Source organism: Hyperolius riggenbachi, chromosome 12 (assembly GCF_040937935.1).
Source record: "Hyperolius riggenbachi isolate aHypRig1 chromosome 12, aHypRig1.pri, whole genome shotgun sequence".
Classification (NCBI taxonomy): Eukaryota; Metazoa; Chordata; class Amphibia; order Anura; family Hyperoliidae; genus Hyperolius; species Hyperolius riggenbachi.
Window position 1 is genome coordinate 30631143 of NC_090657.1, and position 13681 is coordinate 30644823.

At 41.9% G+C, this 13681-nt stretch overlaps 1 protein-coding gene across 2 annotated transcripts in view; it reads right to left on the reverse strand.

Annotated features, from left to right (window-relative positions):
• Positions 1-742: 742 nt before the first annotated feature.
• TNS4 (tensin 4) overlaps positions 743-13681 on the reverse strand; it is a 39214-nt gene continuing 26275 nt past the window's right edge. For both annotated transcript variants that reach the window (XM_068264618.1, XM_068264617.1), the window contains exons 9-13: positions 10907-10975; positions 9729-9897; positions 9550-9618; positions 5594-5620; positions 743-3095 (exon numbers count right to left, since the gene is read on the reverse strand). In XM_068264618.1, the coding sequence (XP_068120719.1) occupies positions 2954-3095; positions 5594-5620; positions 9550-9618; positions 9729-9897; positions 10907-10975 (476 nt within the window). In that variant the 3' untranslated portion in view covers positions 743-2953. The remainder of the gene's footprint in view (positions 3096-5593; positions 5621-9549; positions 9619-9728; positions 9898-10906; positions 10976-13681) is intronic.

Here is a 13681-nt window from a genome sequence, read left to right on the forward strand (position 1 = left end):
ATGGCCTCAATTCACTAAGATCATGCTGGAGATAATAAGGCAAGAGAAAACTTACCTCCACTAGTAAGAGAGTTATCTTATCTCTTCATTCCTTACGTTACCTCTTCTGTAGTTAATTTACCTCCTCTGTAGTTCATTTACCTCTTCTATAGTTAAGTTACCTCCTCTGTAGTTATTTTCACACACAGTTAATGAACAGCCTGTCTTTAACTCTGGAGTTATTTTAAGGATTAAAGAGCTAACTTAAAGACAAAAGAGTTAACTTTAGGTTGGCCTGAGGTAAAATGTTTCCTGAATACTACATGCCTTATCACCATGGTAACAACTCTAGAAGAGTTATTAAAGACAGGAGATAAGCTTAGTGAATTGAGGCCAATGTCTTTACGGTTCCGGGAACTCCAGCATTTTTTCTTTATTTTTATTTTTTTTAGTTTGCTCTTTGTGTTTCGGTTGTGGGCAGCTTCTCTCACCTATTGTCTTTGTGATTACCTATCACCCATCAGAAAGGCAGAAGATATTGCCATAATGAAGACATAAGCAGCAATAAAATCCAGACCTAGCTGCTAACCCTTCCCCATAATATACAAATACAAAACAAAAGATTAGTAGCAGTGCCACTTAGCTTTGCTTCTGAACTGTCCTGTAGTGTAAAGCTTCCAATGCTTCCTTGTTTATGGTGAATGTAGTTGTAATTATTTATACCACAGACATGTATAAAACAGAATTTACACTTTTGTTTAAAAAAAACAATGTTTCATTCAGTTCTACCTCTATATTGCAAGAATCAGTGGCATAGCAATAGGGGGTGCAGAGGTTGCGACCGCACCGGGGCCCGTGGGCCAGAGGGACCCTCCACACAACCACAGTATTAGCTCTCTATTGGTCCTGTGCTGGTAATAATCACTTCTATAGATGCTTTGAATAGTGGTAATCATTTACAAACTGTCCCCCATCCTCTTCTTGCACCTCTGACACTGTAGTTGTCATTGGCAGGTTTTGGTGCGCCATATCAATTGTTCTGTATAGAGTGCTGGGGGGGGGGGGCCCCAAGAACTAACTTTGGTTGGTTATACTCGCATATAAAATGCAGTCATTCCTCAGTATTTTCAACACAGGCCAATGGAAATGTCAGAATTTGCTGTAAGTCAATAGATTAGTGCAGCTGTGGAAAACGAGTAACTATGGCTCCTTCGAGTTATGAGTACATGTGAGTAGTGTAGCCATAGTGACAAAGAAGTGCAATTTAAGCCTCCTGCCAGTTTTGGAATTTCTTCACTGGCTGCAAAGTATAATTTTCAAAAACATTTTATTGTAAAAAGACTTGCACAGCTTTAATCTACGGCTATAGTAGTTTTATCACAAAATTGATATTTACCTGAATTATTGCCTTTAAGAAGTGTTGAGAAGGGACGTTATCCAATATTTCCTATTTAACATATTACGATAACTTGAAATACTCCCTATTGTGGGCATAGATCTCACAATGCAGCAACTAACTGACAAGCAGGAGAGGCAGAGCAGGATTATACACAAGGCAACCTAGACAGGTTCCTGGGGCCTAGTGAAAGTCAATGGGGGGGAGGGGGGTACCATCCACCTTCTCTGACCTCTCTCCACTTCAGCTTACTAACAATCTACTACCTTGCCTGGGGCCCCATTACATGTTAAAGTGGATCCGAGATGAACTTTTATACATTGCATAATTGTGTTCCTTACATTTAGTTTATAGGGCATTCCTCAAGCCAAATACTTTTTTTGTTTTATTTTAATACTCTAATTCCCTATAAACTAAACAAGCTTCGCCCATAGCTTCTCCAAAACGCCAAGGCACTCAGACCCATGTAGCAAGGGCTTATGGGAGCTCAGTCTGGGCAGGGGGAGGAGGAGGTCACTAGCCAGAAATTTCAGAGGCAGAGGGGAGGGGGAAGTGAATTTTTCACAGGCTGAGGGGTGGAGATGCAGTTGCAGATTACCTGTGTAATGATGACAAACAGAACATGGCCGCTCTCATTATATCACAGGAATACCTACATCATCATAAACTGTTGAAGCTGTATGCAGCTAGATTTGCTGTGTAAACTATCTAAACTTTAGATAAGATATATAGACAAGTTACTTGTTCTAGTTAGTTTTTCCTCTCGGATCCGTTTTAATCCATCCCTGATCAAAACTCATTGAACAGGCAGTTAGATTTGGCCCATCTCCAGGGTAGTCAGACTTGTTTCCAGGCATTTTTCTAATTACTGCCCATAATAATAATAATTTACTTAAATAACAATGACTGTATTCAGCGACTGTTGCAGTGTATTAGTGATACTGTCAGCTTTCAGCACCATTTTAAGCTGGACTACGCCCTACGGCTGTAAGTTTATGACTATTTCTTGTAAGCGGAATATTCATAAAAATAAATTATGATCTGTTTTCATCATCTACTTTTTTTTTTTTTTTTTTTTCTGTTATTACTTTTAATTGCATCTGCAGCTTTGCTGCTCTCTTCCTGGTTGAATATGGTGAATTTAGCTCTACAGTGCCACTTGTAGGTAAAATGTGGTTCTGCAGCCCACCTATTCAACAACATCCTCAGAAGGTCAGGGACTAGAGTCCTTTCATTATCCTGGAAAATGCATTTACAATGTTCCTTTGCCTGTAATAAGATCAGCAGTCTGGTGGTTCATCCACCATGTCTTCCTCTGACGAATATATTTATGGACACCAGTTGGATAGTCATGTTCCTGTGTACCTCCCACATTTGTTTGGTCCTTTGTAACTTTGATTTGGATCTGTTATTTCTTTACTGGTATTTGTTCATCCAGTAGCTTCCGCCTCCAGAAGAAATGCTATGATGCTGGCATTTCACGCCCCACTCCAGAAACAAAATGGAACTTGAGGCGCTGTTTATCTGTATGAGTGAGATAGCTGTACAAAGCAATGCCTCTAGTGGAGAGATCTGGAATTACACCCTTTCTTGCATTTGTATAAGGCTTGCCAAGCGGCTAATAAGAGAGGAGGCAGGCTGAATGGCATCATATTCAGCAAACACGTGGCACACGTTGTTTGCTGGATCAGTGGGATTCTTTGCCACGAAACCAAATATCCTAAAATCAAACAGAAAGAAAAGAGGGTCATTTCTCAGGACTATTCATTTTAAAGGCATATACAATGTATTGATCTTTAAGCAGTAGGATTAGCCATACTATGCCAGGGAAAAAAACACAAATATAAGTAGATAAATACTTGAGCTACTTACATAACACATGTATTGTACTGTCCACGTTTTGATTTCAGTGAATGTTATATAGTAAATGAACAAAATTCTCTTCCTGGTGGGGGCCATGTCTTTTGCCCACAGTTTAGGCTAAATCCTGATGTCATTTCTGCCCTTTACTTTTTTTTCTTTTCTCCTCCAATCGCTGAGTCGCCTCAGCCTTGCTTGTAAACACAAGTGAGCAGAGGATCATGTTTCAGATAAACAGCTAGGCAGGGAAATAAATGGAAGAGGAGGAATATATTATAGATAAAAAGAACCCCCAGCATGCAACTGTTTGGCACTGACTACTAAAGGGCCAGTGCTCCTACAGCAGAAAAAGTTTTGAATGCAGGATTAGCATCTTTATCACTTAATACACTCAGACTAGTTGCTGTTGAAATTTGATTTGTATGGTGACAATTCCCGCTTTAATACATATTTACGACATTTTTTGAGGACAGTGGCTACATACTTGCAGGACACGGTCAATGTGGTAGTTGCAATGGTGGAGAAATGGTGTTACGGTGGCTGCACTTGTGATGGGTGAGGAGAGGGTGCAATGGTGGTGGCCCAAGGGGGGTAATAGTGACCTCACATATTATGAGCCCTGGTAGGGGGGCAGATAGAAGGGCCCCATCAAAGCTTTGTTGGGGAGGCCTAATGATGTGTACCTGCAACCCTCTGCCGAATTCAGAGGGAGTATGAAGAATAATAGAACTTTTTCAGGTGATAATGACATTTTAACCCATTAACAGCTTCAATAGAGATATCTTGTTTGAGATAAGTGCTCTGCTTTTGACCTCAATTGGCAGAACTCGTTGTGCTGTAAATTCTTAGAATGCTTTGATCTCTCTTTACTAGCAGAAAATATAGAAACTGAAAGCAGTGCTCTGTTATTGTCTCACACTGCCCCCTAGCAACAAGAGGCCATAAATACACAGCAGTACTAATTAGAAGCTGGGACATGTAACAAATAAGAAATAAAAAATTGGGCTAAAATAAATTGGCCCGGAGCACTTGCAAGCCTCTAAATAAATTGGTTGCTAAAAGATTAAAGCGGGATTGTCACCATAAAAATCTAATTTCAACAGCAACTGGTCTGAGTGTATTAAGTGATAAAGATGCTAATCCTGCATTCAAAACTTTCAAAACTTTTTCTGCTGTTATGATTTGGAGTTATCATAAGGAGCATTGGCCCTTTAGTAGTCAGTGCCAAACAGTTACATGCTGGGGGTTCTTTTTATCTATAATATATTCCTCCTCTTCCATTTATTTCCTTGCCAGCTGCTTATCTGAAACACGAACCCCTGCTCACTTGTGTTTACAAGCAAGGCTGAGGTGACTCAGCGATTGGAGGAGAAAAGAAAAAAGTAAAGGGCAGAAATGACATCAGGATTTAGCCTAAACTGTGGGCAAAATACATGATTCCCACCAGGAACAGAATTCTCTTCATTTCCTATATAAAATTCACTGAAATCAAAACGTGGACAGTACAATACATGTGTTATATAAGTAGATCAAGTATGTATCTACTTATATATGTGTGTTTTTTCCCTTGGCATAGTATGGCTAATCCTACTGCTTTAAAACATATAGTACATATATCTTGGGTGTCCTTTAATGAAATGGGGGTTGATGTAGAGACTGGAAATATTTTTGTAATTTAAGTGATTTTTGGTAGCCAGTGCCTATAATGTTTGGTGTATTTGCCTTCCTAAAACAGAAGGAAATCTGCAATAATTCAGCAATAAGCGAAAATTTGTGCTTACCCACAATGCACTACTACTGAATATGCAAATTATCCCTTTTCGCCCTTGGTACGCCAAGCAAGCATCCAGAACCGCTGGTGTATAGCAAGCCTATAGCTTTAAGTTTTACACAGTCATATCAAACCCACATGTAGAAGCCTGTTTAGGACTTTTGGTCCTCATCAGTACATGGCAGGGATTGATAAGGCTGTATTTTATGCTGCTTATTCAACCTCACTGTAATATTTGCAAGACCAATTGTTTCATCTTTTATGCAGTGTAAAACTAAATGAATGAAAGCAGTCTCTGTAGTCAATGTGTTTAAGGTCTTACATTTGTTACATTAATTAATTTGTGTTTATTGAGTCATGCCTATAGCAGCGGCAGTGCAGTGTCAATTGACTTCCATTAGAGCTCCTTAGATGTTGTGGTCATTGCTCTGCCCCCGTTGTTTCTCTTGTATATATATAGTTTAAAGTTGCTCAAAAGAGGGTTAGGATGGTGCCATTTTATAAGATAAGACCTTAAACGTTGTTGGCAATTGATTATTATCTAGCTAGTGTTAAAACAAAGTTTTAACGTTTGCATTGTGACTTACCTGGAGGATTTGCAATGTTTCTGCCACCTGAAAAACAAAATATTCAAGTATAAGTATTGTGCAGCAAACATCTCCCTCTACTGGACAGTTATAATAATTACAGCATGATTAATTCATTAGCCACATTTTATCAAACAGTGCTGTATATGAGAATAGAAAGAAAAAAAAAAAGCATCCACAGCTATATCAATGCGGACTATGACTGTAGGCAAAGACATGAGTTTCTGCCTTTCATCGATTTAAAGGAAACAGTTTTATGCATATATGTTTCTGTCACTTTGCAGCAATAGCACATCCCCTCCCTTCCCTATACAGTTCCCACTTCCCAGGTGTCTAGTGACCTCCTGTCTCCCCAATACAGTTCCCTGGGGTCTAGTGCCCCCCTCAAACTCCCAAACCGATCCCTAGTGTCTAGTGACCCCCTCTCTTCTGTATACAGTTCCTTGGTGTCTAGTGGCCCCCCTCCCTCCCCTATACAGTTCTCTGGTGTCTAGTGTCCCCCTAAAACTCCCAAACCGATCCCTGGTGTCTAGTGACCCCCCTCTCATCTATACAGTTCCCTGGTGTCTAGTGCTTTCCCCCTCCCTACCCCTTATGGTTTCCCTGGTGTTCCAGGGCTTCACCCCCAATATAGCTTCTCTGGTGGTCTAGAGTTGGTCGAACATAATGCAAACTGAGGAAACCACTTGAGGGCTAAATTTGATGGCTCTTGTGGGCCAGAGTTTGACATGTTTGAAACGATTGCCTCGTCTTTATTAAATATCTCTGTCAATAAAGTAATCACAGGCTCAATGATACTGTTTTGTGTTGAAGATGTAATGTATATACTAGGCCATACACAGTTAAAGTGTACCTGAGACATAAGAAAAAAATACATGCCTGGGGCTTCCTCCAACCCCCTCCAGGCTGATCGCTCCCTCACCGTCCTCCTGTGCCGCTTGGAGTGTCCGCAGTTCGGCCTCAAAAGTCCTTCAGTCCACACCAGTCCGTGAAGGCGCAATCCAGTTGCACGGACTCCCTCTTTGCACTCCCGTCGCTGAGAGCGTTCTTGTGATGGGAGGGGCCGGGCCGTGCATGCGCAGACTGGAGGACTTTTGGGGCCGAATTGTGGAGGATCCAGATGGCGGAGGAGGACGTTGAGGGAGCGATCAGCCTGGTGGGGGCTGGAGGATGCCCCAGGTATGTATAATTTTTTTTTTAAATCTCCCTGTCTCCAGACTAAAAATCGACTCAGCAGCACTAAAAAGGCTTGGTGTTTCTTTAACAGTTTCACAGCATCAGAACTTTGTTTCTCTGATACAAGCCTCATTTTTAGCTGCACAGAAGAAAACTGCCCGGGCATTTTTCAACTGATGCTGTGCAAAGCATGATGGGATTTCTGATGTTGTTGTTCTGCTGTTTTGGTGCAATTTTATTTTTTTTTACATTTTGAATTTGACATTTGAAACCTAGCGCGTGCAGCTGGGAGGGGTGATCAGGACACAGGACAGTTGGAACTGTGTCTTATGCTCCCTGTCACCTCCTTTCAACCAAAAAGATGGCTGCCCCCATGACAAAGATGGCAGCCCCCATGAATCACAATCATTTGCCTGTTTTTTTAAAACAGGGGGGGTAAAAAAATTATATTACCTATCTATTCTAATTAACATAACTAATGTAACTTAATGACAGTATGTTTGTTTAGGCTGAAGTTCCCCTTTAAGCCAGTTCCTAGATCCAGTGGTAAGCAAAGATTCATTGTATGAAATAGCTATAATCCAGCAGAGTGCTGCCTCTGTTATGCATAAATGTCAGATCTACTTTAACAGGCTGCTACAAAGCTTCGTTTCTGAATAGCTGAGCATGCCAGGATCATTTCCTTAGCGACAGAATGTTTGGCAGCTGTCCCCATGTGATGCTGCTGATGACCTAATGATAGCATGTTGCTGACGTAATTTCTAGCAGAGCAGCGTAAGCAGCTGCCTCCTGTGCATAGCCCTGAAGATCCCTAGACTGCTTTCAGACTGGAGGTGTCATTACTCAGACTGCGTTCACATACTTTCCCTGCGGCGAATCACTTTGTGTAATGGGGTGGGTCTCTGAACTCCACCCTAACCAAGTCCCAACTAGATCCTCACATTACAACCGCAATATGCTAACGCCATAGTCATACTGCTGCTTGTCTGTTAGCAACAACAACAAACCGATTCTACATTGTGTAACACTGCCTCTTCTATTGCTGCGTACGCCGGACCCTTGCTGCGTACTTTCCAGTGCAATTATTGATATTAATATATATATTCCTTTATTATTATTGCATTCTGATATCTCATTTATACACATACATGCAAAAAGGGCACCCAGAAATGTGAGTGCAAAAAATATCGGCTAGAAAATATTGTTCGATTTGCAGATATTTTACTATGATGAAATGCAAATTACAACAGTAAAATATTGATCAATGATACTGATATTTTACTACAGCTAAACCTAACCTCATACCTCCCAACTTTTTGAGATGAGAAAGAGGGACACTCAAGCCACGCTCCTGGCACACCCCTGATCACACCCCCATCACCGCCCTAGTTATGCATACCATAAAGATTTCCTAAGAAAAATATGTTGTTTTATAATTCAAACCACACTGGTCCTTTCTATTCTGGGTCATTTTCCTTCATATTAACGTTTTAAAATGAGTAATATATCAATTTAAAGGATGGGAACAAAGTTTAGAGTCAATCAAACATATTTTTTTAGTATAGAAATATATATATATTTACATAGAAAGAGGGACAAAGTCCTGAAGGAGGGACAAATGAGAAGGAAAGAGGGTAGAAAGAGTAAACAGAATCGGCACTAGTTGCTGATGGCAAACAGGTGGGGGTTGGTGGTTAGTAAGATGTGTCTCCGGACAATAGGATTCAACATACCACCAGGGAAAGCAAAAAGAATCCGGGCACCATCAGCTGCAATAACCACGCTTTATTTCATCCCCACAAAAGAACAGATACAGGTGTAGAGGGCTGATCTGACAGCCGTTTCGCAAGCAAACACGCTTGCTTGTTTGCTTGCGAAACGGCTGTCAGATCAGCCCTCTACACCTCTATCTGTTCTTTTGTGGGGATGAAATAAAGCGTGGTGATTGCAGCTGATGGTGCCCGGATTCTTTTTGCTTTCCCTGGTGGTGAGAAGGAAAGAGGGACAGAGGGACAGGGCTCCCAAAGAGGGACTGTCCCTCCAAAAGAGGGACAGTTGGGAGCTATGCTACCCTTATTCCCACACAGAACCCTTCCTCTACCTATGACTAACCACCACCCCTGCTGTTGCCTAACCCTAACTACACCCCACCAATGCCTAACCCTAACTACCCCCCCCACCAATGCCTAACCCTATCCACCCACCTATCTTAACCCCCCACCCCCAACTAACCATACACTCCCCCCTACACACACACCTAACATTAAACCTTAGAGACTAGTAACACATTTTTCAGTAGAAAAATACATATATTTACATAGATCTGTATATGAGTCCTGAAATCCTGAAAGAGGGACAAATGAGGAAGAAAGAAAGACAGGGAAATTTAGTTCCATTCCCAAAGAGGGACTGTCACTCTGAAAAAGGGACAGTTGGGAGCTATGCTTAAGTCCTCCTCTGGTGGGCAACTAACCATATTCCCTCTGGTGAGCTACTAACCTTTACCCCTGGCGTTACGACGCAAAAGGGCGCCCGTTAAAGTATTGGCCGCCTGCCTGCTATGCAAACTGCAACTATAAAAAGTGGGCACTTTGCGGGCACCCATTTAAACAGGTTCAACTGCTTCGGAAGAGAAGGCTCTATGCGCCACTACTGAATTGAGCTTATCCTGTGCTGCTAAAGCTGATCAAGTAGACTGCAAGCAAAATTGGCGTTGAACATTTAGCGACAAGATATTAGGCTTTCACATGACATCCTACAGATGGTGGTACAACACTCACTTTCTGAGTTCCGGATCCACACTGCAGAAGCTGAGGGTGGACACAGGATAGTGGCGTCTGAAGAAAACCCTGAGGGGAAGAAAACACAGTATGTGTAAAAAACAGGTCAATCTCTGGGCAATCAGAGGGAAGAGAAGTGTATATATTACAGCCACATCACTCCAGCATGGTTTACTTACTTGCGCTGGACATCGGTCAGGGTGACTCCCTGTTCTGTGGCTTTGAAGTTTACAATGGTGGGCACAAGCAGGTCAGCCTGCTCAAAGGTGACTGCCACCGCTTTCTGGATGGCCCCGGAGCCGGTCAAGGTCTCGGTCCTTACAGAGTTCAGGTACATGACATTGCATGCTGGAATGAAACGACATAAGCAATGCTCAGAAGTGCATATACTGTACACTCACTCTAATACATAGTCATAGATGGGCCAAAATCAGTATTCAGATGTTTAAAGGGAACCAGAGACGAAGCACTCTCATGTATTTTACCATATAGATCAGTGGGAACATTAGAGAAAACACCTACCTTGCTTTCTGTTTCATTCTGCACTGCTCAGCCTGCTTCTAATCAGCCCTGATAAATTCCCCGACTGAGCATTCAGTCTGGCTTTGCTCAGGAATCATTATAGCTGAGCCTGCATTCTCTCATGTCTTTTCAAGTCCAAGCCTGCCCCCTGCTGGCTCTGCTCAGGAATCATTATAGAGTCATCATAGCAAAGCCAGACTGAATGCTCAGTCGAGGATTTTATTAGGGCTGATAAGAAACAAGCTGTGCAGTGCAGAATGACACAGAAAGCATGGTAGGTGTTTTCTCTAATGTTCCCACTGATCTATATGGTAAAATACATGAGGGTTCTTCATCTCTGGTTCACTTTAACACCCAAGACTTTGGGTTTAAAGGACCACTGTGGTAAAAAAATAAAATGTGAAATACATACACATAAAATGAACATTTCTCCCAGAGTAAAATAAACTATAAAATAATTTATCCCTGTGTTGCTGCCACTTACAGTAGGTATTAAGAATCTAACAGATCTGACAGATTTTGGACTAGCCCATCTGCTCATGGGGGGTTCTCACTATATCCTTAATTCTTCATAAAAGCACTCCCTGGAAAGGATCTATACTCATCTGCACACTGTTTTGGCAGATGGACTGAACAACAATTGCCATTCAGTAAGTGCTTTTGAAATACCTAAGAACCCTGCATGAGGAGATAGACCAGTCCAAAACTCGTCAGATTTTTATGAATTACCTACTGTAGCCGTGAAAGTAAAAAGGTAATACGTAGTGCATTTTATTCCAAGAGAAATCTACATTGTTGTGTAAATTTTCGCGATAGTTACTACATATTCTCTTACCGGCTGATGTTTTAAGGTCAGATGTCACATCTGGAGGAGATTCTGGGCTGCTGTCTCCATCACTCTGAGCTGGGACAATGAGAAGGGGATACTGTCACTTTCTCCCATAAATACTCAAGACACTAGTATACAATCAGGGCAGGTTCTCTCATGAAGCAATGTGAAACACTAGCATCAAGCGCAGAGATTACAGAGGCAGCATTTTTGTAACAGCAAGCAGTCAGAGCAGAAGGAGAAGCGAGAGGAGAGTGAGGTGAAGAGGTCATCATTGGTGAAAAGCAGCTGGTTGTGCTGTGTGAGGAGTCTTAGACTTGCACGTACAAAAGGTAAGGCAAGGAGCACCAATGAAGGAAGTGGTGTGCCTCGACTCCTACCACAGTGTCTTTTGGGGTAAATAATGCAAAAAGTGAGGATGGGTTTGCGCCACCAAAATGTAATATAGCTCTTTATTCAATCGTAGAGAGCAGTACTTTTACATTAGACTTGCACAGCAGAAGGGAGGAGGTGGCACTGTTATCCTGACTGAGGAGGAATGGAGGATGGCTGACTGGCTGAGGGTGAGCAGTTTGTTTGTCACAGACTCACAGCCAGCCAGTGTGCTATTGTGTGGAGCTGCAGCATGTCACGTGAGAACATTAAATGAAGCAGAGTAAATTGTCGGGTGCTGTGCAATCATTCCAAACTGAGAGAGGCGCATCCTCACAAGTTTGCCTCAGGCAGCAAAAAGTCTAGAACTGGCCCTGTATATTGTGATATTGAAGGGTAGTGCGTTTGTTTCTAGTTATACGTTATTTACGAAAAGCAAAGAATAGCGCATCACTAATAGCAACACCTTTAAGCATCCTCCTTTGCAGCTTTAGTATCTCTAACATTGAGCGAAAGCAAGTCCCCAGAGCTAGTGGCTGATATTTAAAGGGACTCCGAGCACCTCTCATGGGTATGCCTAGAGACTCCGACCAGTACTGCAACCAACTAGTTTTCGTTTGAGTTCAATTTAGCAATCAAGGCTGCCATCTTGGCTATGTTATAACTTCCGGGTCACCCCTGTCTTCTCTGTTAGAGAAGTGCATCACTGAATGAAGCAGGAAGAGGAAGTGACACGCATGGCCATTGCAAGAGGCTCCTCCGGAGGGATCATAGCACGACTTTGTTGGAAGTTGTCTGTCTTAAAGGCATGCCCATGAGAGGTGCTCGGAGTCCCTTTAAAGCACAGCAACGAGCAAAGATCAAAATAAACCATCTTTTAATAAGCAGTTAGAGTTAACAGCAGGTCTCACTGCCTGTTTGGCTCAGTATTTTCCTGTTCAAACTATAAGGAGGTGGACACAAAATGACCTCTCTGAAGGAAAAGTCTATACACTTTTTCTCCTAAGTTTTCTCCTAGGAGATAGTTTTTCATCTTCTGTTTAAATAACTTTTCAAAACTCTGCATTTGAAATAGTACCAAAAAAGGAGTTGAAAAAAAAGTACTTTCTTGCTTAAGGCCTTTTATTGATAAGATGTGAAATTTCTCCTAGGAGAAAAAATAGGAGAAAAAAGTGAATTGGATCAGGCCCTATAGCTCTTGAAGTCTCCACAGCAGGGTGTGGCTAATACAGAGTTCCCTGACTCTTCCTACTTTAGGAGTTAAATGTTCAAACCTGAAAGAACCACCCACTGTCTGACTGTACTGGTGTATGACTGACAGTTTTTATCCACAAGGAGGTAGCAGGAAAAAAGGGGGCCGGCTGAAGGTGGACAAAAAGGGCGTCGCCATAGACTTTAATGCAATTATTGTTAATATGGCGAAAAAAACAGAAAAAAGGGCGCCGTGATAAATATCGTTAACAACATTAGAACATTATAGTTTTTGAAGTATGTTATCGTTTCAGAAGCTTGCAACGTTATAGTTTTTGTCATATTATTTCTTTTGTATGTACAGATTTTACGTTTTCAAAGGTATTATCATTTTTATGTGTAAAAGGGTGTTTCTGCAGAGGGAGTGGTTAGAGTTAGGCAACACCAGAGGGGGTGGTTAGGGTTAGGCACCACCGGGGAGGCTAGGGTTAGGAACCACCAGGGGGTAGTTAGGGTTAGGCACCACCGGGGGAGTTAGGGTTAGGCACCACCGGGGGAGCGGTTAGTTTTAGGCACCACCAGGGGAGGGTTCTGTGTGAGGGTAGGATTGGTTTAAGCTGTATTGTTGAATCACGTAAAGATATTTAACGTTAATATCTTTTCGCTATTATTTCTCGTCTGGATTTACAACGGTATTTATCATTAACCAAGCTTGACAATGATGTTTATCGTTAGCAGATTTCATTAATAACCGGCGCCATTTCGTTATCAAGTCGGGCCCTTTTTTCACATCGTCCTTTTTTCATGCACTCCACAAGGAACCATAACAGCTGGATATGCATGTTGATTGAGCATAAGTGTTTAAAGTCCATTTGTTGTTAAAAGTACAAGTTGGAAAGCAAGACTAGTGCTGTGGGTACAGCACTGCCCTGCCTGTCTCACTTGCTATATATTGTTAATTCTGTAGCGTAGTCGTGATATACTACTTGCAACCCTAATGGTTGCCTTGTTTTCTGCTGGTAGCTCGAAATAGACTTGTGCTGGTTAGATCCAGCTCAGTCAAACATCCCATAAACTACAGTAAGGCAGGACAAGCTTACTCAAATGAGACCTAACATAAGAGCCAGGAGTCAATAGGTGGAGAGAGTTGCAGGCTGCATATCATTACACAACAACCAGGGCAGTGCTGTACTCACAGCACTAACCCTGCTGTCTGAT